We start from the raw sequence: 27,796 nt of genomic DNA, 5'->3' as shown, positions 1-27,796 counted from the left end.
CCAGAGCTTTATTGTGCGTTGAGTGAAAAAGAATTTTCTCCGATTAGTCTTAAATGTGCTACTTGCTAACTTCATGGAATGCCCCCTAGTCCTTCTATTATTCGAAAGTGTAAATAACCGAGTCACATCTACTCGTTCAAGACCTCTCATGATCTTAAAGACCTCTATTATATCCCCCCTCAGCCGTCTCTTCTCCCAGCTGAAAAGCCCTAACCCTCTTCAGCCTTTCCTCATAGGGGAGCTGTTCCATCCCCTTTATCATTTTGGTTGCCCTTCTCTGACAGTTTTTTGTGCTGGGAGTGGTAAGGAGACATCATGAACCTGTCCCGAGGAATGCTGCGAAATTCCAGAGCGTATCCTTCTCATATGATGTCCAGTACCCATTTGTCTGACGTGAACTCGACCCACCATAGATAGAAGAGGGATAGTCGGTCCTCTATCTTCTCATCCTGTGGGTGAGTTGGCCAAACTTCATTGGGGAGTTCAGGTCCAACCTGAACCTGTTCCTCTTTTTGGTTGTCGGTACCGAAAGGACTGAGACCTTCCTGAGGGCCAGAAGCACTGGGTGCCCCTGGCCTGACCTCTCATGGGTGACAGACGCCGTGACCTCTTTTCCTTATCTTCCGGTAACTGGGGCACTGGAGATTCACCCCATTTACGGGCTAGCTTCTCCAATTTGCTTCCAAATAGGAGGGTTCCCTAAAAGGGCATTTTCGTGAGGTTCACCTTAGAGGCTGGGTCCGCTGACCAGTTTTGCAACCATAGTTGCCTTCTGACTGCCACCACTGAGGCTACTCCTCTGGCCGAGGCACACATTAAGTCCGAGTTTGCATCCACTAGGAAGGCCGCGGCTGGCTTGATTGCCTCTCTGGTAAGCGCCCCTGATCTATCTGCCTCTCTCTCTCGAGAAGCAGACACGAACGAGTCACCAGGGCTCAACAGGAGTCAATCCGCAGTCTCATTGCTGTCGCGCCAAAGGCCTGCTTAAGGATGGATTCCAATCACCTATCGTGGATATCCTTCAAGACCGCTCCTCCCTCTACTGGGATAATTGTTTACTTTGAGACGGCACAGACCAGGGCATCCACTCTCGGGAAACGCAGGCCTTCCTTGACTGCTGGATCCCAATGGTACAAGGCCTCCAAGGGCCGACCTCCTTTAAAACTTGCTTCTGGGGCATCCCTTTCCAGGTCAATCAACTCCTGGATAGCTTCCAGCATCGAGAAATAGCAAGAGGACTTCCATAGAGACACCAGGATAGGATTCCTCAGTTCCGACATTGGGAATCCCAGGCACGGACCCTGAATCTTCAGGGTCTGGGAGACTAGGGCCGATAATTCATCTCTGGAAAAATCGAAGCATGGTCTGGCATGGCTCCAGGCATGGAGGAATATCCCCGTCCTCCAATGAATCCGCATTCCCTTCGTTGTCTGTGGTGTCTGGGTCCCTGTCAGGGATACCCTTGGAGAGGTGAGGCATGTCCCGAGCCACTCTGACAGGGCCGGGAGGGTGAGGCCTTCCCAGCTGGTGCTTGGCCTGGGCAGGGACAGTAGCTGACTATGCCTGAACAAAGGCTCGCTCAAGGAGTCTCAGAGTGCAAGGTTAAGAATGCTGTGAGGGCATCGGTCGATAAAAGGAACTCTATAACCAATTCATAAAGTCTCTGTTTCCACCACAAAGTGTTCTATTACACTTCATGCGATGGCACTTTTCAACGGCAGGATTCTGTATCTCTTAGATATCCTTTGGGAACAAACACTATCGTCATTTGTAGACAAAAATGTTTGTTTTTTTTACATTCTTAACCTTGCACTCCGAGACTTCTTGAGTGGATATCCCCAGGGAATATACATTGTATTTGAGTAGATACTCAAAGACATTATTCAATGTCAAAGAGCCCAACTTTGGCCAGAGTCGGGAATATTGAATAAAATTTCCAAGGCATCGGTCCAGTTTTTGTTTTTCCATTTCCGTGGCTTTCCTGGACCGGTTACTGTCTTGTTTTGTGGACCTTGAAAGAATTCCAACCAATAAAAGTTCTGAGAGTCCAGCCCTCCCTGGGCCTCTTCACAGTGCTGACATAGGAAGGATTCCAGATCAGACTGTGCAGCCCTAATATGGCAGGCAGCACAAAGGGAGTGTCGCTTGAGCTTCTTTGCTGCTGGGGCCATAATACTCTGTATTTTGTATGTTCAGCCGGCTAGTGCCTCTCGAGCATGTACAGACTCGCCCGAGCGCGCGTAAATCTAAGCAGCTGGTTGAACGTGTAATTATGCGTGTGGTCATGCACATGGTTATGCTCGCGTTAGGCGCTCAAAGCGCCAGCCCGCACCACTCGTACCGATGGGGGAAAATGGTGCCACACCAAACTGCGCGCAAGATGGCGCCACTGCAGCCAGCCAAGTGGAGTGACCACCTAGCCTGAAGTGGGGTCTAGCCCTAACGGGATCAGGAACAACACTGGTATGGTGCGCCGAGCAAGGAGACCAGAGGAAAGACTTACCGAGGCCCTTCCACATCTCTGGATAGAAGTTCATCACTACTTACCTGGGCTCCTCGCTTACTGGCTGAGTACAGAGACAATCTCCGGCTGCGAGTGGAGAGGACTTTGGCCGTCACCACTGCGCTCGTCTTCCTGCACCCGCTGCCTTTCAGCTGCTTCAGCAGCAAAGTCCATGCCATAAACCGGCTACCGGACCAAGGCAAACCTCCGAGGGATCTCGGAAATCACCTCAGGAATTCTCAACTGGGGGAGGGACTTTAGGTATCACCGCAGGAGAGCGGGGCTCAATCTTTGTCTGATTTCAGGTAGAAATTTAAAGGCAAACCTTTTCTCTTTTAAAGTGTACTGTGTTCCCGATAGGGAAAACACAATCCACATCTGCTAGGGAGATGGAGAGATACTGAGGAGCTGAGGTCACTGCAGGGTGATGTCAGCTTTGAAACCTGACTCAGTCTCCATCTGCTAGGAGGGGAGCACATAATCCATTGGTCCTGAGCCCATCTGGCTACACGCTAGAAAATTAGAATTTAAGCACACGGATTACTTATGTGGAGTGTGTCGATAAGGACAAGGGAGGGGAGGAGATAGGACAGATAGGGTAAAGAAATGGGGAAGGATGCCTGGAGGTAGGTCTAGCTATGAAAACAAATACCCTGCCTACCTGGAAAAGCAAATTTGCTTACTGTAAACAGTGCTCTTCCTAACCAACAGAATGAATTAGCCATGACACGTGGGGTGATGTCATTGGACTGTGCTGAATGGACCTCTCTCTCTCTTAGCTTATACAGCTTTTATTGTAGTGAGCACATGCAGGAGGCGCAGTCTCCTGAACCCTTCAGTTGATTTTAGAGTTAACTTTAGTTAAGTAATCAACTCTCCAGAGAGGCAGGGGGTATTTAGTATAGCTAACTCTTCCTTCCTATTTGTACCCCAGTTCAGTCCAGACAAGTGGGTTTTGCATCCCTACCAGCAGATGGAGGCAGAGAACAAAATTTTTGAGGCACTGCTACATAACCGAGAGCGCCACCTGCAGTCCCTCAGTCTCCAGCAGATGGTAGAGGTGCCACCTGCAGTCCCTCAGTCTCCAGCAGATGGTAGAGGTGCCACCTGCAGTCCCTCAGTATTTCTCAGTCTCCAGCCGATGGCAGAGGTGCTAAACCTGCAGTCCCTCAGTATTTCTCAGTCTCCAGCAGATGGCAGAGGTGCTAAACCTGCAGTCCCTCAGTATTTCTCTGTCTCCAGCAGATGGTAGAGGTGCTAAACCTGCAGTCCCTCAGTATTTCTCAGTCTCCAGCAGATGGTAGAGGTGCCACCTGCAGTCCCTCAGTATTTCTCAGTCTCCAGCAGATGGTAGAGGTGCTAAACCTGCAGTCTGAGTAGTTAATTAAAAACAAAACAAAAAAAAACCAAAGAGAAAGATTTTGTCCAGAGACAGAAACAGTCTGCAGTACTCCCTGAGGTGTTAGGTCCTTCATGGACCATCCCTCACGTGGAGTCGGGTGAGATGGGGCTTGGTAATCCCTGGACTGGCTCTGCCCGCATCATCCCGGAGGCCTGATAGCCAGGGGTCCTGGCTCTCATTACCTTGAAGGACTTCACTTCCACACCAAAGGCCAACAGCAGGAATGTATACCCTTTCTTTTTGGGGTAGATTTCTAGTGCTGTGGCTCCTTTTAAAAAAAAAACAAACCACAAACTGGCAAAGGGATGGTATCAGTGGCCGATTGGGTAGAGCTGCTGCACGGCAGTGATCGCAGTGAGGAGAAGTTTGAGTGCCTGACGATGCTGGGAGATTCGGGGCTGGTTGGAGGTGGTGCTCAGGGTCGCTACAGGAGTTTTTGTAGTGCCCGGCTCAAGTACGAGTGCCCATGCGATAGGCTCGATAGCACCGGCTTCTCAGCATAGGACGGCTGCGCTTTGCAGTGCCTGAGCCTCGGGGAGTGAGGGAGCCTCCGCAGAGGCTGCAGGGTCACTCACTCGGCAGGGCCGCTGGCGGATGCTCCCATGGGGGGGAAGACGACGCAGTGGCCTTTACCAAGGCAAGGCAGGCAGACATCGTCTGCAGAGTCCAGGGATTCCCCCTCCTTCGCTTTCCCTGATGATGCAGTCATTGGGGGAGGATTTTGAGTGTGTGTCGGGGGGGGGGGGGGGATCCAGAAGAGAAGCCAGATGAGGATCTGAAGGATTTTGTACTGCTTCTCCACAAGGCCTATTTGGCCTGGCGGGGAGCAACTTGGAAGCGGCCACTGAGGGGGAAGCCACATTGTCCCTCGAAGAGGTCCAAGTTGGCCCCAGCTGGGGGTTCAAGGACCTCATTTTGTTGCCTGGGGCTGGCGCATCCCTCGTGAGGGGGGGGGGGGGGATGCTGAGGATTCACAGGATTCGGACAATCCGCTAGTGGCAGGGGATGACCCGGGAGTGGACTTTTCAGCGGGCGATCCAGTCAGCAACCCAGGGGTGAGTAAAGATGTGGGTGAAGCAGACGAGGTACCGGTTACGGAAGGAGATGACCAGAAGGTCGTCTGGTTGTTCTGGAAGGAAGAGTTGAGACCTTTCATCCCACTCATCTTGGAAGAGCTGGGGATCAATGTCACCCTGGAGGATTCTGATAATGAAGGTGTGGATCTGGTTCTGGATGGCCTAGGGGATCCGAAGATTTTTCCATTGCCCAAGGTGGTGAAGAAGCTAATAAACCAGGAGTGGGATACTCCGGAGGCCAGCTTGAAGGTCAGTTGTACCCACTGACGGAGGAGACCTTAGAGCGCTTGCAGCTGCCTAAGGTAGATGCAGCAGTTTCGGCTGTCACTAAGACAACTATCCCAATGGCGAGTTCTGCTGTGCTAAAGGATGTTTGAGACTGCAAGCTGGAAATTCAGTTTGAAAAGGATGTTTGAAGTTTCAGCCTCGAGTCTCCAGGTGGCAATCGGTGGTAGCCTGATGCAGAGGGCGTGTTTGCGTTGGGTGCAGAAGATTCAGGAAAATGAGCCACTCTCAGTGGACTCCAAACCAGCAGCCTAGTTGGAGGCTGGGGTGGCCTATGTGGTGGATGCCTTACATGACTTGGTCCGGACATCACCCAAGAATACGTTCTCAGCGGTAGTAGCACAGACTCCTGTGGTTACGAAATTGGTCAGCAGATGTGTAACCTTCCTTTCAAGGGAAAGCTGTTGTTCAGAGAGGACCTGAAGCAGTTGATAAAACATCTGGGGGAGTCCAAAGGGAATAAGCTGCCAGAGGATAAGGAAAGTGTCAAAAAGACCTTTCCTCCATGGTCCCGTTTTCTGAATACGAGGTGTTTTCGGTCTGGAAGGAGTGCCATGGTATTGGGGCAGAAGCACACCTATGGAAGACAGCAGTCCTTTCAGGGGTCATGCAGGACTTCCATGGATACTTCCAGTCTGGGGACCGGAGGAGGGAAGACCCCCACAAAGAAGTCGGCTGGTCCACTCTTCGGTGGAAGCAGTAGGAGGAACATAAGAACATAAGAACATGCCATGCTGGGTCAGACCAAGGGTCCATCAAGCCCAGCATCCTGTTTCCAACAGTGGCCAATCCAGGCCACAAGGACCTGGCAATTGTTTATTTTATTTAAAAGTTTTTATATACCGCAAAATAGGACAGGATCTGACCATCTAAGTGTCTTACAGTAAGACATTCACAGTTAGAAGACAAACCAAGCTATCAAAATTAAATCACATTTACAGTAAAACATTAGTAAAACAATTTCTGCTGCTAGTACGCGGTAAATAGTTATTGAATATTGTAAGCAATGCTATAATTACCCAAACACTAAGAAGATCCCATGCTACTGATGCAATTAATAGCAGTGGCTATTCCCTAAGTAAACTTGATTAATAGAAAGAGGCTGTGAACGGGACACACAAATTCTAATGGTTAACCATCTCTTATGACAGAGCACCCACTGATCCTGAGTGATGTTGACTCACTCCCTGTAAAATCGAGCTAGACAACCCCCTATAAAAGGAATGATGGACTGGGCCGGCCTTGCCTCATTGGGAGGATTTCGCCCCTGTAGTCCCACCTCTTGTGGAAGCTCTGAAGGGCCTATGACCGCCACGAAAGGACTGCCCCCAGGCCTGACCTGGAACAGAAAATTGCTTCTGTGAAGCTGGGGCTCCTCTCGAATGACGAGATCTTCTGCCTTCCTGAAAATGCGAGCTGGACAGAAAGGACTGCTTACTCTTAGGCCTGTCCTCCAGCAACTTGTGCACCTTATTGTCACCCAATTGCTTGATCAATTGCTTCAGGTCATCCCCAAAAAAATATGACCTTTGAAAGGCACCGAACCCAATTGGGACTTGGACAACACATCCGCCGACCAGTTACGCAGCCACAATAACCGCCTGGCAGACACAGTGTAGGCCATAATATGAGACAAAGTCCTCACCAAATCATTCAAAGTGTCCGCTATGTACGTGACAGACACCTCCATGTTTTCCGCCCTACTCTCTTCATCATCCGACTTCACCTGTCCATCCTGAAGCTGCTATACCTAGCACAAACAGGCCCATTGCATGAAGAAGGAACAAATGGCTGCCTGCAGACTCAGAGCGGACACCTCAAAGATCCTTTCGAGATGGATCTCCAGCTTACAATCCTGAACATCCTTCAATGCCGCGGTTCCAGCCACATGAATAGTCGTCTTCTTAGTGACTGCCAACACTGCCGTGTCCACTTTTGGAATAGAAAAATGTTCCAAGGTCTGTTCAGGCAAGGGTTAAAGCTTCGACATCGCCCTTCCACCTCTCAAGCCGGCATCGGGAGTACTCCATTCCCGATCCACCATCTTTTTCACAGACATAAGGGAATGCTGACGCGGGACCACGAAGACCATCCAGGACCGGATCTGCCCCCATCTATGTCAGAGACTTCCTGAGGTATCTTTAGCCCCAGCTCCCCAAGGACCCGAGGAATCAGAGGACATAATTTTTCCCTCTGGAACAAAAGGAGAATCTTGGGGTCGCCCCCCTCAGACACCGGAACAACCTCCACATCGTCCTCTGGAGCACAGTTGACCACATCAGCACCCTGATCCTCCGATGCTGCCCTCAAATCCCTTGGGGGCCTCCAGGGACCCAACAGAGTCATCGGTATTGTCGTCCGCCTGAGCTGGGCCCAACAGACGCTGCATCCCAGAAGGCATGCTCCCCCTGGGACCGACTAGGCCCAGCCGCCAACTCATGAGCCCCCGGGGACAAAACTGGCCCTGCCTGCTGGTACCCTAGACCCTCCTGCTGCGCTAAATACACACTGTGGAGGAGCAGAATAAACTCTGGGGTAAAAGTGGGATGCCGACAGCAAAGGTGACACCCGAGCCCTGAGGCTCCCTGAAGTCAGCAGTCCCAGAAGCACTGCCTCCCCTGTGCCTCCCTCCCCCTCCACTGGGCCTACGTGGACCAGGGAAAGTCTCAGGGGAAAATCCTCCTCCCCCTCTGCTGGCAAAACTGCCAGGGAACCTAAAATGGCCGCCATTCCCGCGGCGGAGCCCAAGGGCCTGACGCAGCTTGAGCTTTCCCCAGAAGGAATCCTAATCGCGGCCGAGCCGGCACTGTTCCTTCTGCGTTTTGCAGAGACCGGAAGCTGTGATGGCCCTTCACCCCCCAAAAAGCGCACGCCGATCATAGCCAGAGGTGGTTTAAACACCCAGCAGGCCGCTCCATGAACCATGACCACACAATGGAACAACGATCATCCCCCGCCGAGCACAAGCGCCACCGAGAACCGAGAGGATCAAAGAGCCCGTCCCTCGCAGTCAGCTGATCACACAGAGGGAGGAAAGCCGCCCTGCAGAGCCCTGAAAACCTTACCACTCAAGCTGCTTACCCTATTATTTTAATAAAAACTTTAAATAAATATTAAGGAGCTCCCCTCTCCTAAAGCTGAGGGGAGCTGTCCAGCTCAGCCAGAAACAAGGAGAGGGAGACACCCAAAGAACAGCTGACCAGATCCAACAAGCTGCCCAAATAGCCTCATGAAGGGGAGGAATCTGGACCACCAGATTTACACCCCATGGACCAAACTGGAGCGTGCATACAAAAAAAGTCACCAACCTCCAGCTCGTCCACCTCAACCAAACAGGGAAAGGTTCCCCCTGGGAACCCCACACCCCTGGGAGGCAGTCTCGCAAGGAAAAAAAAAAGAGAGAAAAGGGCAGACTACAGAACTGCAGGTTAATGCACCCTCTGCCATCTGCTGGAGACAGAGAAATACTGAGGATCTGCAGGTGGCACTGGGGTTTATGAAGCAGTGTCAGTGAAGCTTTCTCTGTCTCCATGTGCTGGCAGGGATGCATAAACCCAGGCATCTGGACTGATCCGGGTACATACAGGGAACTCAAAGTTTTCCATGCACAGGAGGTGAGCCTCTTTCCATGGAAAGAACACTCTAGAAGGAAGGGTCATGGGATAAGAATAAAAGAAAACAGATTCAGGAATAATCTAAGGAAATATTTCTTTACAGAGATGTATGTAGCAAAGGATGGAACAACCTTCCTATGGAGGGGGTGGAGACAAGACCAGTATCTGAATTCAAGAAAGCATGGGATCTCCGAGGGAGTGGTAGGGATTATAGAGCCGAGTCGCTGGTGTGGATGGGTAGACAGATAAGACACAGTCTTTTTCTATCATCACGTTTCCATGAAGTCTTTCTACCTATGGAAAACCTGTTATCCTGAAAACAACTCAGCCTGTCAAGGTGCATAGGAAATAGGAATAAAGTAGTAGAACACACACACACACGACTTCTGGCCACAGGGTTAAGCTGCAGAGCACGCAGGGATCCAGGGAAGCCATAGCTCGAGATATGTATGATTACCTGTTCTTGTTTAGTCGTGCTTTCTTCTTGGGGCCATCTCTAGCTCCAAGTTCTGCTCCATAAGCCACCTGATTATACAATTTCGTCCCCACTTTGTTCTGAAGCTGTAACAGTTCTTCAAATGACATTCCAGAGAGTTCTGTGAATGAACAAGTCACCATAACTATTCAGCAAAAGCACAGCCACTACACACAGGGGTGGCAGATGGGAGTTGCTTAAGTCTTCCCTCCATACACTGTGCTGAGATGTATGGATTAGAGATGTGAATCGTATCCTCGATCGTCTTAACGATCGATTTCGGTTGGGAGGGGGAGGGAATCGTATTGTCGCCGTTTGGGTGTTTAGAGTATCGTGAAAATCGTTAAAATCGTGAACCGGCACACTAAAACCCCCTAAAACCCACCCCCGACCCTTTAAATTAAATCCCCCACCCTCCCGAACCCCCCCCCAAATGCCTTAAATTACCTGGGGGTCCAGCGGGGGTCCGGAACGGCCTCCTGCAATTGAATCGTGTTGTCTTCAGCCGGCGCCATTCTGCGCCGCCATTTTGCAAAATGGCGGCGCAAAATGGCGGCGGCCATAGACCAACACGATTCAACTGCAGGAGGTCGTTCCGGACCCCCGCTGGACTTTTGGCAAGTCTTGTGGGGGTCAGGAGGGCCCCCCAAGCTGGCCAAAAGTCCCTTGGGGGTCCAGCGGGGGTCCGGGAGCGATCTCCTGCCGCGAATCGTTTTCCGTACGGAAAATGGCGCCGGCAGGAGATCGACTGCAGGAGGTCGTTCAGCGGGGTTCCGGACCCCGGCGCCGGCTGAAGACAACACGATTCAATTGCAGGAGGCCGTTCCGGACCGCCGCTGGACCCCCAGGTAATTTAAGGCATTTGGGGGGGTTCGGGAGGGTGGGGGATTTAATTTAAAGGGTCGGGGGTGGGTTTTAGTGTGCCGGTTTTCCTGCCCTCCCCCTTCCCCCGATTTACGATTTTTTGACGATAAATCGGGGGAATTGGTATTGTATCGTGGCCCTAACGATTTTTGACGATTTAAAATATATCGGACGATATTTTAAATCGTCAAAAAACGATTCACATCCCTAGTATGGATGCTGCAGGTTCGCTCTTGTGCTGAGTGCTGGCCATGCTTTGCACTCAGCACCTCCTGCTGCTATTATTCCTCTCTCTGGCTCTCACCACCACCTTGTCACACTGCTTTCCTGTCTTCAGAGGCTTAGCCATGACCATCCCAAGGTCTCTCTAGTACTTGGTGCACATCGGTATCTCATGCCAATCATGTTCTGCTCCCCTGGCTTCCTGCACCTCCAATGCACAACTCTAATCTATAACTCTCGAGCAGCTAACAGGACAAGATCTCCAATGGAAAGAGTATTTTAAAATCCAAACCAACAACATGTGGGTTGCCCTAGTCTCGCATGATCCTCCTAGAATTTATTTTTTTAGAGTTATAAATCTTCATAATCAACTGTTTCAACTTACTTTGCATAAATTTTGAGTCATTTGCAAATCTGATCATCTCACTTGTTGTTTCCTTTTGCAGATCATTAATGAATGTTAAATAGCAAGGTTCCCTTACAAATCCTTGGGGCACTCCTCTATTCACCTCCCTGCATTGGGAAAAGTATCCATTCAGTCCTAGCCCATTTCCTATCTTCGAGTCAGTTACCAGTCCACAACAGGACACTGCCTCCTGTAATTTCTGAAACCCTACCTACACTGAATGCTTCACCCTTATTCACAGGTTTCTAATACAATGGGAAGGCACAACTTCCCTTTGATAAATCCATGCTGGCTCTTCCCCATTAAGCCATGTTTATCCGAATGCCTGTTAATTCCATTCTTAACCATAGCTTTCACCATTTTACAAAGAACCACTGGTCTGTAGTTTCCTGGCTCACACCTTTTTAAAAGCTGGCGTTACAATGGCAGATTAGAATGATAGATAATAAGTAACAGGTCTGCAGTTTCATATTTTAATTCTTCTACAAATCTGGGGTGAATACCATCAAGTCCTGGTAATTTGCTATTTAGCGGCACCTTACAGTATTTTTTCTATTTCTTTTTCCTCATTTTATCAAAGTCTCTCTTTTGAAAGTTAAGTAAATCTACTGCTCTAGCATTTAATGTCCTTGCTTCCAATTATAGTCAAATGTGATTGCGTTATGATCACGATTGCCAAGTGGCCCCACCATCGTTACTCCTTGCACCAAATTCTACATTCCATTAAGGATTAGGCCCACAATAGTTCCCCGATTATAGTGGGGGGGGGGGGGGGGGGGACGGGACAATAATTTGTCAGCAGTTCCAGAAACGGACAAATCAGAGGGAATTCAGATGCACTCTCTTTCACCAGCGGATGTCAGTTGCTGGTGCATATGAACTCTGGAGGTACATCCACCCACGAAACAGAAAATACACATTGTTCTCACACCCTTATCATATCTATACCAGAAATTATTTTATTTGGGGTGGCAAGACACTATTATCAGGAGTGGTCTTGGTGAACCATGTACCTGTGTCACCTGTTCTTTGCCGCAGCAGAAATGGGTAATGGACGATTCCCTGCTAAAGGATGAAAAGAACGTTATGCTTGCTAAGGAGAATAGCTACAGTTCATATTTAACGATTAGAATGAATCTGAGTGACTAAGCAAGTGCTGGAGAGAATGTGGGGGAATAGGATCCCATTTTTTTAATATGTGGTGGACTTGACCCTTGATCTCTGGAAGGAAGTTCTTGCATGGATTCAGGAGTGTTAAGCGCACTCTACGCTTATGGCCAGGGACACAAGAACACTTAGACTCAGTAGAAAGTATAATTTCTTTTTATTAATCAGTATAAGTATTCTCGGTAGATGCTGGGTAATGGATGCCCTTTGCCTGACAAACTGACCAGCATCTCACTGTATACAGGAAGTGACCCTTCTTTTATAGATAACATTCAATACTGGAGAAGGTTCTAGAGATTTGCATGATTGCCCAAAGGATCATTTACATAAGTTGTAATGTCAACTGCATGATAAGATCATCCCTAACTACCCCTGATTAGTTTCCCCAGGAGGTGAAGCCCATTTACCATGGCTTTCGAGATATCCTTTGTTCTGTTAAAATCTTACTGGTCAAGATAATTAACACGTCTGTAGCTGTGTTGATACAAACTCCTGAGAATAGTGCCTGAAGCTCCCCATTGGTTTCTTCTTTGTGACCCTATGAATAGGCCTCACCTTTCTGGTGCCAGCTTGTTTGCCTTTATAGATATCCAGGGACATTCTGTAAGTCACTCAGTCCATTCAGCCCAGGCAGGCTAAAGAAAAGCAGAGGCTTCTGGGGATTTCCTTCTCCATGTTGGTTTTCTGTTCAGGCATACTTCTCAGGAGGCAACAGAAATACAAATGCCATTTGATCCAGGAATAATTCTACTGGGTCTTCCATTACAGAGTATTACTACTTCTCTTTTTCGGAGGGGGGAAGGGGGCCATCCCTTTAGTGAAAATTGGTTCTTATCTTAATTTTTGTTCCTGGAATACCACAGATAAGTCCAGACAAGTGGGTTTTGCATCCCTACCAGCAGATGGAGGCGGAGAATAGAAACTTTTCAGGCACTGCTACATAACTGAGAGTGCCACCTGCAGTCCCTCAGTATTGACCTGTACCCAAGACTACCTTCCCTAAACTCCAAGGATTTCTCCCTCTAGAGTTAGATGAGGAATAAGTTTGAATCCCCAACAAAACTTAATCCTCAAGTTAGTGCAATGAAAAAACTTCCAATCTTAAAACAGCTTAAAACTATGTACAATCTTGCTCAATTTCTGCATCACCCGCAGCATCCAGAAGTGGGAAAAGTCTTTCATAAGGGGATGGGAGTCTGGACTGATTCATCCTATTCCAAGAACAAAAATTAGCAGGAAAGAACCAATTTTCCTTTCCTGTTCATACCTCAGATCAGTCCAGACAAGTAGGTTCTACTCAAGCCCCTCTACACTGGGTGGGAACCGAAAGACCCACACGCACAACACTTTCACCAAACGTGGCCTCTTCCAGGGCCCTAACATCCAAATGGTAACCTTTAGTAAAAGTGTGCAAAGAGGACCAAGTCGCTGCTCGACAAATCTCCTGCAGAGAAACCCCTTGACGCTCCGCCCAGGAGGCTGCCTTGCACCTGCATAACTTCTAGGACCAAGCAAACCTTACAGATTCAGGCCAAAACAATCGCCTCCTTCTACCATCTTGCAATTGTGCTCTTAGCAACTTTGCAACCCTTCTTTGGTCCACTGAAAAGATCATCCAATCTCCAAAAGTCATTTATCACCTTGAGATACCACAATAGGAACAGACATATGCAGTAAATCAGACATCAGGCATGGAAAGCCCGGCAATTGCACCGTCTGGCTAAGATGAAAGCTCGACACGACTTTGGGCAAAAAGGAAGGCACCGCACGCGAGACTGCCATCCAAAATCTGCAAAAAAGGATCCCTGCACGACAAGGCTTGTAGCTCCGAAATTCGCCTAGCCTAACAAATCACCATGAGGAACCCAGTTTTCAGGGTAAGGTCCTTGAAAGATGCTCTTCTTAATGGTTCAAAAGGGAGGTCCACACAATACTTGAAGAACCAGATTAAGAATCCAAGACAGACAAATTCTACGAACCGGAGGATGCAAGTGCTTTGCTCCTTTAAGAAAATGTACTATGTCTGGATGTGACGCTAGCTGCCATCCTTGAAGTCTCCTTTGGCAACAGCCAAGGCTGCTACCTGGACTTGGAGAGAATTATAGGCTAAACCCTTTCACAAACCATCTTGCAAAAAAGACCAAGACTTGGGCAATGTTCACCTGCAAAGGATCAGCATCATGAACTCCACACCAGGACTCAAACACTCTTCAGACTCAGATATACACCCAAGTAGTAGAAGACCTTCTAGCCTGAAGTAGAGTAGTAATAACTGGCTCTGAATACCCCTTCAAGCAGAAGCGTCGCCTCTCAAAAGCCAGGCTGCTAGACAGAAGTGATCCACCTGCTTCGAAAAGATGGGCCTTTGGTGCAGCAATCCCCTAAGGTGGCTTAACTGGATGCGGGTCATTCACCACCAGCTGGACCAGATTCGCAAACCACAGACGGCACAGCTATTCCAGTGCCACCAGGATCACTCTTCCTGGATGCTACCTGAAGCGCCGTAACACTCGACCTACGAGCGGTCATGAGGGAAATACATAGAGCAGAAGTCTCACTGGCCACGGCTGAACCAGAGCGTCAATACCTTCGGAGCCAAATTCCCTCCGGTGGCTGAAAAATCTGATCGCCTTGGCATTCTTCTGCATTGCCATGAGATCGAACTGGGGCTCGCCTCACCTGCACCAAATGAGGGCAAACGCCTCCGCTGACAGCTCTCATTCTCCAAGGTCCAGCTGTTGCCTGCTGAGATAATCCGCCTGCACGTTGTCCAGACCTGCCATGTGCCAAGCTGCTAATACTGCTAGATGGCGCTCCACCCAGATAAAGAGATCCTGAACCTCCTGAGCTACTAAATGACTCTTCATTTCACTCTGCCGACTGATATAGGCCATTGTCGCTGCACTGTCCAAGAATACGCACACTGCATGCCCTTGAATCCAAGGAAGAAAGAAAAGCAAACACCTTGTGTACCACTCTTGTTTCCAGATGGTTTATTGACCAGGACAGCTCCACCGCCTGCCTTTGGGCCATTGAAAGCTGACATACTGCTCCCCAACCACTAAGACTGGCATCTGTGTTCACAACCACCCAGTCCGAAACCTCTAGATCCATTCCATTCTCCTGACTGGGAAATGACAGCTACCATGAGAGACTGGATCTGGATTGCTCCTGGAGCGGCAACGGTAGCTGAAACTCTTCCAACAACGGATTCCAACGGGACAAGGAGCACGTTCTGAAGAAGTTGCATGTAAGAAAAGGCTTATGGAACCAATTCCAGGGTAGAGAACATGGAACCTAGCACTTGTAAATAATCCAGACTTTGAGGACCAACAGATCCAGCAGCTGAACCACTTGTGACTGCAACTTGACCACCCTCTCTGGAGAAAGAAACACCTTGCCTAACTGGGTGTTGAATCATGCTCTCAGATATTCTAGTGACAGACTGCTCCAGCTAGCTCTTCACCAGGTTTGTCACGCAGCCTAGGGACCTTAAGATGCTTTGTAACCCATCGAATTGAACTGTGACATTATCTCTTTTGTTTTCTTTTGTTCCATGTAATGCTCTTAGGCAAGTTGAACTGTTTCACTGTAAACCGGTTTGATTTGCATCCAATGCAAGAAGATCGGTATATAAAAAACCAAAAATAAATAAATAAATAAATCTCTGACTTTGCCTGAATGAGCCAATTGTCCAGGTATCCCTTCCCTTCTGAGGGCTGCCACCGCCACCACCTTTGTGAACGTTCTTGGTGCTGTCACCAGCCCGAAGGGAAGCGCTCAAAATTGAAAACATTTTCCTAGCACCGTGAAGCGTAGAAATACTTTGAAATCGTCAGCTCAGTGTGCTGCGGCAGTCAAAAAAGCAAACAGAATGTTAGGAATTATTTTATTTAACATTTTTTATATACCGATAGCCGCTTACACATCGTACCGGTTTACATAAAACAGAATGGAGGGCCACTAACAGGCATATCCTTTACAAGAAGCACAGAACAGTAAACAGATGAACATCTAAAGTAACTATGGTTAAGCATTTAAAAGGGTAAATAATAAATATATAAATCGGCAATTTACATAAAAAATTAGAGGTGCGTATTTAGCAGGGGGTTAAAGGGAGAGTCTTGTTATGGCAAACGATTTAAAAGGGAATAGAGTGAGAGGAGGGGTGGGGGGGGGAATTAGGCAGAAGTTCTTAATACTTTGCACTGAAATTGAGCAGAAATCATAGAGTGAAGGCGGGGGGAGGACAAAAAGGAGGGGAAAGGACTAAGGTATAAGAACTGGAGGACGTAAACTTATGGGCATAAAACTGGAACAAGTCAGTCGGGGGCACTTAAATAGGAGCTGAGTGTGTACAGGTGTAGGTCTATTTAGGTAGACAATTATTAGGAAGGGAATGGTGAATAGAACGGAAAATGTCATAATGCCTCTGTATCGCTCCATGGTGAGACCGCACCTTGAATACTGTGTACAGTTCTGGTCACCGCGTCTCAAAAAAGATATAATTACGATGGAGAAGGTACAGAGAAGGGCGACCAAAATGATAAGGGGAATGGAACAGCTCCCCTATGAGGAAAGAGTAAAGAGGTTAGACTTTTCAGTTTGGAGAAGAGACGGCTGAGGGGGGATATGATAGAGGTGTTTAAAATCATGAGAGGTCTAGAACGGGTAAATGTGAATCGGTTATTTACTCTTTCGGATAATAGAAAGACTAGGGGGCACTCCATGAAGTTAGCATGGGGCACATATAAGACTATTAATCAAGTTTACTTAGGGAATAGCCACTGCTATTAATTGCATCAGTAGCATGGGATCTTCTTAGTGTTTGGGGAATTGCCAGGTTCTTTGGTCTGGTTTGGCCTCTGTTGGAAACAGGATGCTGGGCTTGATGCATCCTTAGTCTGACCAAGCATTGCAATTTCTTATGTTAAAAATAGCCTTGAATAGGAGAAAAAAAAAAAAAGAACTCCGAAGCCGTCCCAGCCCCGAGACCTGCAATCAAGCCCCGCGTGCTTCTCTTTTTACCCCCGACACTGAGCCGACCACTGATCAAAAAGAAACCTGCACTACACTTTATTTTATTACAATAAAGCCTAATCGAAAGTGGAAAAAAATGAAATAGCTGCGCCACTTTGGTTCTTGCACCAGCTGCTCCATGAAGCAGTCATTTATTTCTTCAATAAAACTTTCCTCCCTAGCACATTCTAATGTGACATTCACCCAGGCAATATTGGGGCAACTGGAAGCTCCCATTACTGTGCTGACCCAATTTTTGTTAGCATTTCATGGTCCATCTGTTCATTCTGCCAGGCTGATGGTGGGATACTCCCAGCACTACACACGTCCCCATCACACATGCAATTTCCACCCATAAAGACTCCACAGTGCATTTACTGTCCTGTGACTGTACCGTCCCTAAGATATAACATCACTCCCCTGCTAATCTGATCTACCCTATCACCGCCATACTGCACTATTGTTGCGTTCGTGGCTGCTCTTCGCCCTCGCTCCACCCTCTCTACCTCTGTGGCGACTCCCTCCGGGCCTGATGGACGGCTTGCTGCCGCGGCGTCCCCGGAACGGCTCGACACCGCGGATCCTGATGACGTAGGGCGCACGCGCGCTCCAAAGTATGTACCAGCAAGGGCGCGAACCTCAGGGACGTTCCCCTGTATTGACGTCATCCGCTTCCAACATTAAAGGTCTTCACTTGCGCTTACGATTTGAATTAGCAAGGACTCTGACAAGGATACGAATTCGTCCAAGCTACTCTGCCTCCTCGGATTTACCAGAGGTACTCGCTCCTCAGGGGCCTCGCTCTTTTCTTTATTTCAGATTACAGATAGGAACCGGTACTCGCTCCTCGAGGGCCCATGTTCCTGGACACTCTGAAGATTCTCTACTGCCTGGAAGCTATCGCAGATACAGACATTCGTGAGTTACCATCGCTCTCTCAGAGCTTTCCCTGGAACCAGGTACTCGCTCCTCGAGGGCCTAACCCTTTCCAGCTACTGAGCCTCTTTAAGACCTTATGTGAGTTATCATCTAAGTACTGGTTATGAACACAGCATACCCTGTCTACTCACTATCTACAGTCTCTTTACAGCTCAGCAACCCTGGGATCGCAGTTTCGGTACCTGAGGGACTTCAGCCCTGCCGGGCATATCAGCTCACTACTGCCACCTCTGGTGGTTCTACTAACCTGTCTAATAAAGAACTATCTGTGTCTGTCTCCATATCCAAGCCTAGCCAGTGGTCCCTCTCAGGATATCCTCCTGGGGGCGCTGCCATCTGCCATTGGCCCAAGGATTCACCTATTTACATTCCTTTCCAGCTGAGTACCCTCTCTAGCACTCCGCTGGTACAGATTGCCAACTCAGCAGGCTGTATCATAACATCAGCATAGCAGATCCTAACAGATTGCTAACTCCTCCCCTCTGGAGGAGCAGATTTACATCAACTATACCCAAGGATATTAAAGCTTTGCAAGAATCTATCACACTGCTCTGCGTGGGACTGTTTCACGTTCTGATAATCTTTTTATTTGGAGAAGAGTAGGTAGGTCCTAGCCATCTGGCACAGGCTACAGAACATCCTGAAGCAGCCTGAGGATCTTCCACTATTTGAAGAATAGGATCACCTATTAGTTACATCATCTAAAACTAGACTAAAGAAAACATACAAGAACATAAAAAAAACCACTCTCAGATATTAGTCATGCAGAGGGCTCCTCTCCCATTACAGGGCAAGGACTACCCTCATCCCTGGTAAGACCTCACTAGGAATTTTGTGTACAACTCTGGAGACCGCACCTTCAAAAGGATATAAACAAGATGGAGTCTGTCTAGAAGGAGGCTAACATGGTCAGTGGTCTTTGTTCTAAAGAATATTGGGATAGACAAAGATCTAAAACACATATACCCCCAGAGGAAAGATGAAATAGGGGAGGTATGATAGATATTCAAATATCTCAAAGGTTTTCATGCTTTTTTCAATGGAAAGGAGGCTCTAGAGCAGTGGTTCTCAACCTTTCTAATGCCGTGACCCCGAAATACAGTTCCTCATGTTGCGGTGACCCCTCGCCCCGCCCTCGCCCCACGAGGGCGGGGCGAGGTGAGGGTGGGGCTTTGGTCATATGGGGGCGGGGTTATGGATGGGGTTGGATTTTAGTGCATACTTATTTATTATGACATTTATAAACAGAACCACCATTCCTCATAAAACAATAAAATCAAGAAAAATAAAGCATCAGTTATAATAGTAAAACCATACTAATAAAAGAATATTTTAAAATTACTGATAAATAGAATTTCTATTAATTAAAATCATATACATTTTTATAATTTCCCAAACACCAATAATATTTCAAAACAGCACATATATCAAATAACACACAATAATTAAAACTAATAAGGATTTTAAAAAGCCCCTGCTGTCCATACGTGGGAGCTCTTGATTTCCAGTCACCCTGATATTGTCGAGGATTAGGAGGTTATCCTCTCTCTCTCACACATACTCACATGTCCATTCTCTCTCACACTTACACTGTCACATACATACACATTCATGCTCTTATACCCACCATAACCTCTCGCTCTCACAGACACTGACACACTCTCAGGCTCTAAGACACTCTCTCCCCCCCCCCCCCCCCACTCACACACACACACTCTTACTCCCCTGGATTTTCTCATACACACTCATGCTCTCACTCTTACTGGCTCCCTCACAACCTCAGAGCCTCTCAGATAAAACTCTATGCAGCAGAAATAATGCTGAATGTTGAGAATTGTGTTATGCAGACTAATCTGGAAAATGCACTAATTTCTACATGAGTCATAATGAATCAGTCCTCAGCTGCAGGCATCAATTGATTATCCTGGCTCCCTTTATGTTTGCCAAATACAGTTCATGTGTAACAGCAATCCTAATTCTCCACCAGATCAAGCTGATTTCACATCCCACTTCATACTTTGTCACCTCCAGCTGAGTCAAACAATTAATCTAATTACTGCCACTGCTGCCACGTGGCTATTGGGGAGGCACTGATTGCTGCTATTGGCACTGAAGCCCATTCTGCTGCCTCCTCTGTGCAGGCCCCCTGGGTTTCCACTTCCTCCATGTTGATCTCGTACATTGTGAGATCCGCCATAGAGAAAGTGCTACTCTTGCACATTACCAAAGATTACATGTGCCAATCAGTAAAAAGTAATTTATTTTTTTTTTACATCTGCTTCCCTTTCTAATTTTTTGCCATTTCCTTTTATATTGCCTTTTTTTCTATTTCTTTTCTCTCCACCTGTCTTCTTCCCTCAAACACACAGTCAGGTTCTCATTCTCACATGTATTTCTCTCTCACACACACATACACAGGCTCTCACTGGCACAAGCTGTCTGAGTCTCACACACAGGCTCTCTCACACCCCCACATGCTGCCTTGCTCAAGCACAGGCTCTCACTCTTACATGCTGTCCTTTCACACACACAGAGGCTCTCACATGCTGTCTCTGCAAACACACACAGTCTCTCAACTCATCTCATACTCGCACACACCTCTCTCTCACCTCTGGGCCTCTTCTTTACGGGTTGCCACAGGATGGGCTCTGCAGTGGTCCTAGTCTTCCCGGCCCCGCTGCTCCTCTTCTGCACGCGGCTGAAGCGCCTCTTCTACCCACGCGGCTGACGCGCCTCCTCCTTCCTCCCCGTGCGGCTCCAGCAACATTTGTCTTCCGGGGCAGGGCGGGCAGGAAGGAAGTAGGAGGAGCACCTGCAGTGGCTGATACACCTCCTTCCTGCCTGCGCGGCTCCAGCAACATACGTCACTGCAACGCGCTAGCTTTTTGGGCCATGTCTCTTCCCTTTTGGGGTTGGAGGAGGCAGGTCGCCAGCTTCGCCCCGCCTCCCCGCAGCAGCCGCGGCGCCGCGGACCGGCAAAAAACCCCAACGGCCCGGTACTGGTCCGCGGACCGGTGGTTGGGGACCTGCTTTAGGCGACCCCTGCGTTTTGGTCGTTCGACCCCCGCCGGGGTCGCGACCCACAGGTTGAGAACCGCTGCTCTAGAGTGAGGGGTCATGGGATGAGGGTGAAATGGGGTAGATGCAGGAGCAATCTTAGGAAATATTTCTTTACAGAGAGGATGGTAGATGTATTGAACAGTCTCCCAATGGAGGTGGTGAAGTCAAGAACGTGTGGGATAAGCACAGGGGGATCTCAGAGGACATGGTAGGCATTGAAGAACCGAATAAGTTTCTGCATGAGAGACTACATAGGCCATATGGTCTTTTTCAAAGGTCATGCTTCTATATTGAAATGACAAGGGTGGGTAGCACCTTACAGAATAACCAGTTTATTGAGGCATAAGCTTTCCAGGCACTCCAGGAGAGAGGGGGTGCCAACATGGCCATTGGGCTTGGGCCTACAATGTTCAAGGGGCCTACGTTTATTATTTATTTTATTATTTTTGGGTTTTTATATACCAACCTTCTTCTAAAAAATTACAAATCAGACCGGTTTACAATGAACAAAAACAATGCAAAAGAGCGTTAAATGGAACATTGCGAGAGAACGAATAATTGAAAAGGAAACCGGGGCTACGAACTTGCCCATTGTAAAAGGAAAAGTACTCTACATAGTTAATAACATTAATAAATACGTAAATAGTTATTTACATCCGAACAGGGATTGATCAGTACTTAATAATTTGAAGTTAACAGGAATCGTCTAGGGTATGGCGGGAGGATAAGCTGGGTGGAGAGCAGAGATTATGATTCTGGGAATGCTTGTTTGAAGAGGCAGGTTTTGTTTTTTCTTGAATGACAGATGACATGGGACTTCTCGGAGGTCTGGCGGGAGGGCATTCCATTGAGCGGGGCCTGCTATGGAGAGGGCTCGTTTTCTAAAGGATGTTTTCACTGGGGGAATATGAAGCCTGCCTTTATAGGCTCCTCTGATTGGTCTGATAGAGTTGTGAGGATGAAGCTGGATGGTAAGTTCGATAGGAGAGAGTTCTTTAAGGATTTGTGGATTATAGTGAGGACTTTATAGAGAATTCTGTATTTGATGGGAAGCCAGTGTAGATTGTAAAGGATAGGAGAGATGTGATCTCTTTTTTTTTGTGTTTGTCAAGATCCTGGCCGCTGAATTCTGCAGCATCTGTAGAGGTTTGATGGTGTTTGCTGGAAGGCCGAAGAGCAGGGAGTTGCAGTAATCGATTTTTGAGAAGAGTATAGATTGAAGTACCAGACGGAAGTCGTGGAAATGTAAGAGGGGTTTCAATTTTTTTTTTAGAACTTGCAGCTTGAAAAAGCATTCCTTGGTGGTGGTGTTAACATATTTTTTGAGGTTGAGACGGTTGTCCAAGAGAATGCCTAGATCTCTTACGTGGGGCGAGTGATTAAGGTTATGAGGAAGCGACAATAATGGAGCATTGAGTAGAGGGTTGTTGTCATCTTGGGAGATTATGAGGATTTCTGTTTTATTTGTGTTGAGGACGAGATTGAGGCTGGAGAGGAGAGTGTTAACTGATTGGAGGCAGCTGTTCCAGAAGCTTGGGGTTTGCTGTAGTGATTCAGTGATCGGTAGGAGAATTTGTATATCGTCCGCATAGAGATAGTGTGTAAGCTTTAGCTTAGAGAGAAGGTGGCAGAGAGGTAGGAGGTAAATGTTGAAGAGGGTTGGTGAAAGGGAAGATCCTTGTGGGACCCCGTAGTTAGAGATGACTGGGTGAGATTCTTTATTGTTAATTTTGACCTTGAACCAGTTGAGAGCCGTGCCACTTTTGTTCCGCAAAATTTTTAAAAAAGCTAAATATATCTATTTCTAACATTGTAATTGAATTTGCTAACAAAAAAGCTCGTCAAGCCTTCTTAAATAAATAAAAATTATTTGGGAAAATTAGAAAATGAATTCTCTTATTAAGTATCACATCAGAACCTTACATAGGAGCCTACTTTTCTTAGCTGGCACGGGCCTAATTCCTGCTCTGTCCGGCCCTGCTTCCAGGACAGAGTCCACCATCAGGTGCCTCAATAAAGTGCTTCGAACTTTGGGAGGAGAAAGGAGGAGAGGACTGAAGAAGGTACATACTCCTTACCGGTACTCTCTGTACCTTCTCCATCGCAATTATATCTTTTTTGAGATGCGGCGACCAGAACTGTACACATTATTCAAGGTGCGGTCTCACCATGGAGTGATACAGAGGCATTATGACATTTTCCGTTTTATTCATCATTCCCTTTCTAATAATTTCCAACATTCTGTTTGCTTTTTTGACTGCCGCAGCACACTGAACCGACGATTTCAATGTGTTATCCACTATGACACCTAGATCTCTTTCTTGGGTGGTAGCTCCTAATATGGAACCCAACATTGTGTAACTACAGCAAGGGTTATTTTTCCCTATATGCATCACCTTGCACTTATCCACATTAAATTTCATCTGCCATTTGGATGCCCAATTTTCCAGTCTCACAAGGTCTTCCTGCAATTTATCACAATCTGCTTGTGATTTAACTACTCTGAACAATTTTGTGTCATCTGCAAATTTGATTATCTCACTCGTCGTATTTCTTTCCAGATCATTTATAAATATATTGAAAAGTAAGGGTCCCAATAAAAAATAAAAGCATGGGAGTAGCTTGCTTATTGCGGCAGTTACTACCCCGAACCAATTAAGCCTGTTACTTCACTTTGAATACATATACAGCGCAGCTCACTGTTTCAACAGCAGGGGGAATGAAAATAAGAGGATTTACATTTAGACATCTACCAACAAGGACTGAATTGCACAGGCTGGGTAAACAAATAAGCGTGGGAGTAGCTTGCTTAATGCGGCGGTTACTACCCCTAACCAATTAGCTAGATACTTCACTTTTATGCAGTTCCAGCACTGCTGTCTGCATCAATGGCAGGGGTGGAAGGAAACTAGAATAAAAAAAGTTACCAATAAGGGTCCTGACCTCAGCGGTCAGAGTAACAGATAAGTATGAGAAAAATAAGCTTGCTGGGCAGACTGGATGGGCCGTTTGGTCTTCTTCTGCCGTCATTTCTATGATTACGACTTCTCTTTATTTCTGTTTCCTATTTACCTGTACTGATTTATGTACAGCTTGCTGTCATACTGTATTCAATTTTGATATTACTTATCTTTGCTGATTTATTATCCATATATTTACAACATTTAGTAAGCTAAGTTTTGCTTTACCAGATTGTGTGTAGAGTATTAAATGACATAAATATAAAATATAACCTCATACGGCCACCATGCACAGGAGGTAGCAAGTGCCAACCTCATCACGAAGATAAACAGGAGGGAAGCTCAATACCGCGAGGGGGTGAGGGGAGGTATTACCACCCCCCTTCCTGTGAGGGGGAAGCAGGGCCCCGATCATGGAGGGGAGGGGGAAGGGCTGTAGTTAGGTGACAATACTGGGGGATACCCCACAGAGTGCTGGTGATTCACCTTTCCTCAGCTCTTCCGGTTCTCTTGCAGTAGGAGGGCGGCAGGCCTGACTCTGGCCTTGCTCGTCCTCACTGGAGCTGCCGGCCCAGGCTGGCTCTCTCTCCTCCTCCTCCTCCATCCGTTCCTGAATCCCACCAGGCACACGCGGTCTCTTCTTCCCTGTGCGGGCTCGTCTCACGCCGGCTCTGCCAGGCACCTGATCCCACTGCATCTGGGCTGAAGAGCGATGCATCCTCCTTCGGATCAAAAGCTCGCTGCAGGACCCGGAGAAGAAAGGAGCTCAAATCAATCACTGCTGAGTTAAAGCAAGTCCCAGCACCAGGCAAACCACAGGTACACCCACCCTCCCGTGTACCAGGTACGTCACAGGTAGAGACACCCACACACACACCCTCCCGTGTACCTGGTACGTCACAGGTAGAGACACCCACACACCCACCCTCCCGTGTACCTGGTACGTCACAGGTAGAGACACCCAGACACACACCCTCCCGTGTACCGGTACGTCACAGGTAGAGACACCCAGACACACACCCTCCCGTGTACCTGGTACGTCACAGAGTCACACACACCCACATCCCCCCTCCCGTGTACCCGGTAGGTCACAGAGAGACACCCCCCCTCCCGTGTACCCGGTACGTCACAGAGACATACACACACACCCTCCCGTGTACCCGGTACGGCACAGAGACATACACACACACCCTCCCTCCCGTGTACCCGGTACGGCACAGAGACATACACACACACCCTCCCTCCCGTGTACCCGGTACGGCACAGAGAGAGAGAGAGACACACACACACCCCCTCCCGTGTACCCGGTACGGCACAGAGAGAGAGACACACCCCCTCCCGTGTACCCGGTACGTCACAGAGAGACGTACCGGGTACACGGTACGTCACAGAGAGAGACACACACACACACACCCTCCCATGTACCCGGTACGTCACAGACAGCGAGAGAGAGACACCCCCCCCTCCCGTGTACCCGGTACGTCACAGAGAGACACACCCCCCCTCCCATGTACCCGGTACGTCACAGAGAGATACACACACACACACACACACCCTCCCGTGTACCCGGTACGTCACAGAGAGACACACACCCCCTCCCATGTACCCGGTACGTCACAGAGAGAGAGACACACACACACCCCTCCCGTGTACCCGGTATGTCACAGAGAGACACACACACCCCCCCCTCCCGTGTACCCGGTACGTCACAGAGAGACACACACACCCCCTCCCGTGTACCCGGTACGTCACAGAGAGACACACACACCCCCTCCCGTGTACCCGGTACGTCACAGAGAGACACACACCCCCCCCTCCCATGTACCCGGTACGTCACACAGAGACAGACACCCCCTCCCTCCCTCCCGTGTACCCGGTACGTCACAGAGAGACACACACCCCCCCTTCCCGTGTACCCGGTACGTCACAGAGAGACACACACACCCCCCTCCCGTGTACCCGGTACGTCACAGAGACACACACACCCCCCCCCTCCCGTGTACCCGGTACGTCACAGAGAGACACACACACCCCCCTCCCGTGTACCCGGTACGTCACAGAGAGACACACACACCCCCCTCCCGTGTACCCGGTACGTCACAGAGAGACACACCCCCCCCCCTCCCGTGTACCCGGTACGTCACAGAGAGACACACCCCCCCCTCCCGTGTACCCGGTACGTCACAGAGACACACACACCCCCCCCCCTCCCTCCCGTGTACCCGGTACGTCACAGAGAGACACAAACCCCCCCCCTCCCTCCCGTGTACCCGGTACGTCACAGAGAGACACACCTCCCCTCCCGTGTACCCGGTACGTCACAGAGAGACACACACCTCCCTCCCGTGTACCCGGTACGTCACAGAGAGACACACACCCCCCCCCCTCCCGTGTACCCGGTACGTCACAGAGAGACACACACCCCCCCTCCCGTGTACCCGGTACGTCACAGAGAGACACACACCCCCCCCTCCCTCCCGTGTACCCGGTACGTCACAGAGAGACACACACACCCCCCTCCCGTGTACCCGGTACGTCACAGAGAGACACACACCCCCCCCCTCCCGTGTACCCGGTACGTCACAGAGAGACACACCCCCCCCCCCTCCCGTGTACCCGGTACGTCACAGAGAGACACACACACCCCCTTCCCATGTACCCGGTACGTCACAGAGAGACACCCCCCCCCTTCCCATGTACCCGGTACGTCACAGAGAGACACACACCCCCCTCCCGTGTACCCGGTACGTCACAGAGAGACACACACACCCCCTTCCCATGTACCCGGTACGTCACAGAGAGACACACACACCCCCTTCCCATGTACCCGGTACGTCACAGAGAGACACACACCCCCCCTTCCCATGTACCCGGTACGTCACAGAGAGACACACACCCCCCCCTCCCGTGTACCCGGTACGTCACAGAGAGACACACACACCCCCCTCCCATGTACCCGGTACGTCACAGAGAGACACACACCCCCCCTTCCCATGTACCCGGTACGTCACAGAGAGACACACACCCCCCCCTCCCGTGTACCCGGTACGTCACAGAGAGACACACCCCCCCCTCCCTCCCGTGTACCCGGTACGTCACAGAGAGACACACACACCCCCCTCCCATGTACCCGGTACGTCACAGAGAGACACACCCCCCCTCCCTCCCGTGTACCCGGTACGTCACAGAGAGACACACACACCCCCTTCCCATGTACCCGGTACGTCACAGAGAGACACACACCCCCAGAGGAACGCGGCGGTAGACCCGGGCGCACACACGCAGGAGCCTCTGCCACGCGCTCCGCCAGACCCAGTTACATCACAGTGCGCGCGCTCCGCTGAAGGAAGGGGGAAGGGCTGAGCGTAGCGGGCGCAAGAGAAGTCTCCCTGCCGATAGCAGGAGCCTTACAACTCTACCTACTGCTGCCGGCACACAGGAAGGGGAAGTGACGTCAGGATCAGGGCATCCCGGCAGGAGGGGGCGGAGCCTCAGTGCACTCTGGGAGGAGAGGGCGGAGAGAGGGTGGCGCTTGAGTGTAGGGAGGAAGGGCGGAGAGAGGGTGGAACCTCAGTGTAGGGGAAAAAAAAGCAGAGCCTCAGTGCACTCTGGGAGGAGTGGGCGGAGCCTTAGGGAGGGCTCAGAGGGGCGGAGAGAGGGTGGCGCTTGAGTGTAGGGAGGAGGGGCGGAGAGCGGGTGGAGCTTGAGTGTAGGGAGGAGGGGCGGAGAGCGGGTGGAGCTTGAGTGTAGGGAGGAGGGGCGGAGAGCGGGTGGAGCTTGAGTGTAGGGAGGAGGGGCGGAGAG

At 49.2% G+C, this 27,796-nt stretch overlaps 1 protein-coding gene across 2 annotated transcripts in view; it reads right to left on the bottom strand.

Annotated features, from left to right (window-relative positions):
• Positions 1–27,539, bottom strand: part of LOC115086651 (ribosomal RNA processing protein 36 homolog) — a 65,964-nt gene extending 38,425 nt beyond the window's left edge. Inside the window, exons 1-3 of one of the 2 annotated variants that reach the window (XM_029592791.1) lie at positions 27,412–27,539; positions 24,479–24,732; positions 9,338–9,476 (exon numbers count right to left, since the gene is read on the bottom strand). In XM_029592791.1, coding sequence (XP_029448651.1) covers positions 9,338–9,476; positions 24,479–24,710 — 371 coding nt within the window. In that variant the 5' untranslated portion in view covers positions 24,711–24,732; positions 27,412–27,539. Of the gene's footprint in view, positions 1–9,337; positions 9,477–24,478; positions 24,733–27,235 lie in introns of both variants that reach the window. The other variant, XM_029592789.1, reaches the window with a different exon arrangement.
• Positions 27,540–27,796: the final 257 nt, after the last annotated feature.

This window comes from Rhinatrema bivittatum, chromosome 3 (genome assembly GCF_901001135.1).
Source record: "Rhinatrema bivittatum chromosome 3, aRhiBiv1.1, whole genome shotgun sequence".
In the NCBI taxonomy this organism is placed as follows: domain Eukaryota; kingdom Metazoa; phylum Chordata; class Amphibia; order Gymnophiona; family Rhinatrematidae; genus Rhinatrema; species Rhinatrema bivittatum.
This window is presented reverse-complemented; position numbering and strand designations above follow the sequence as displayed.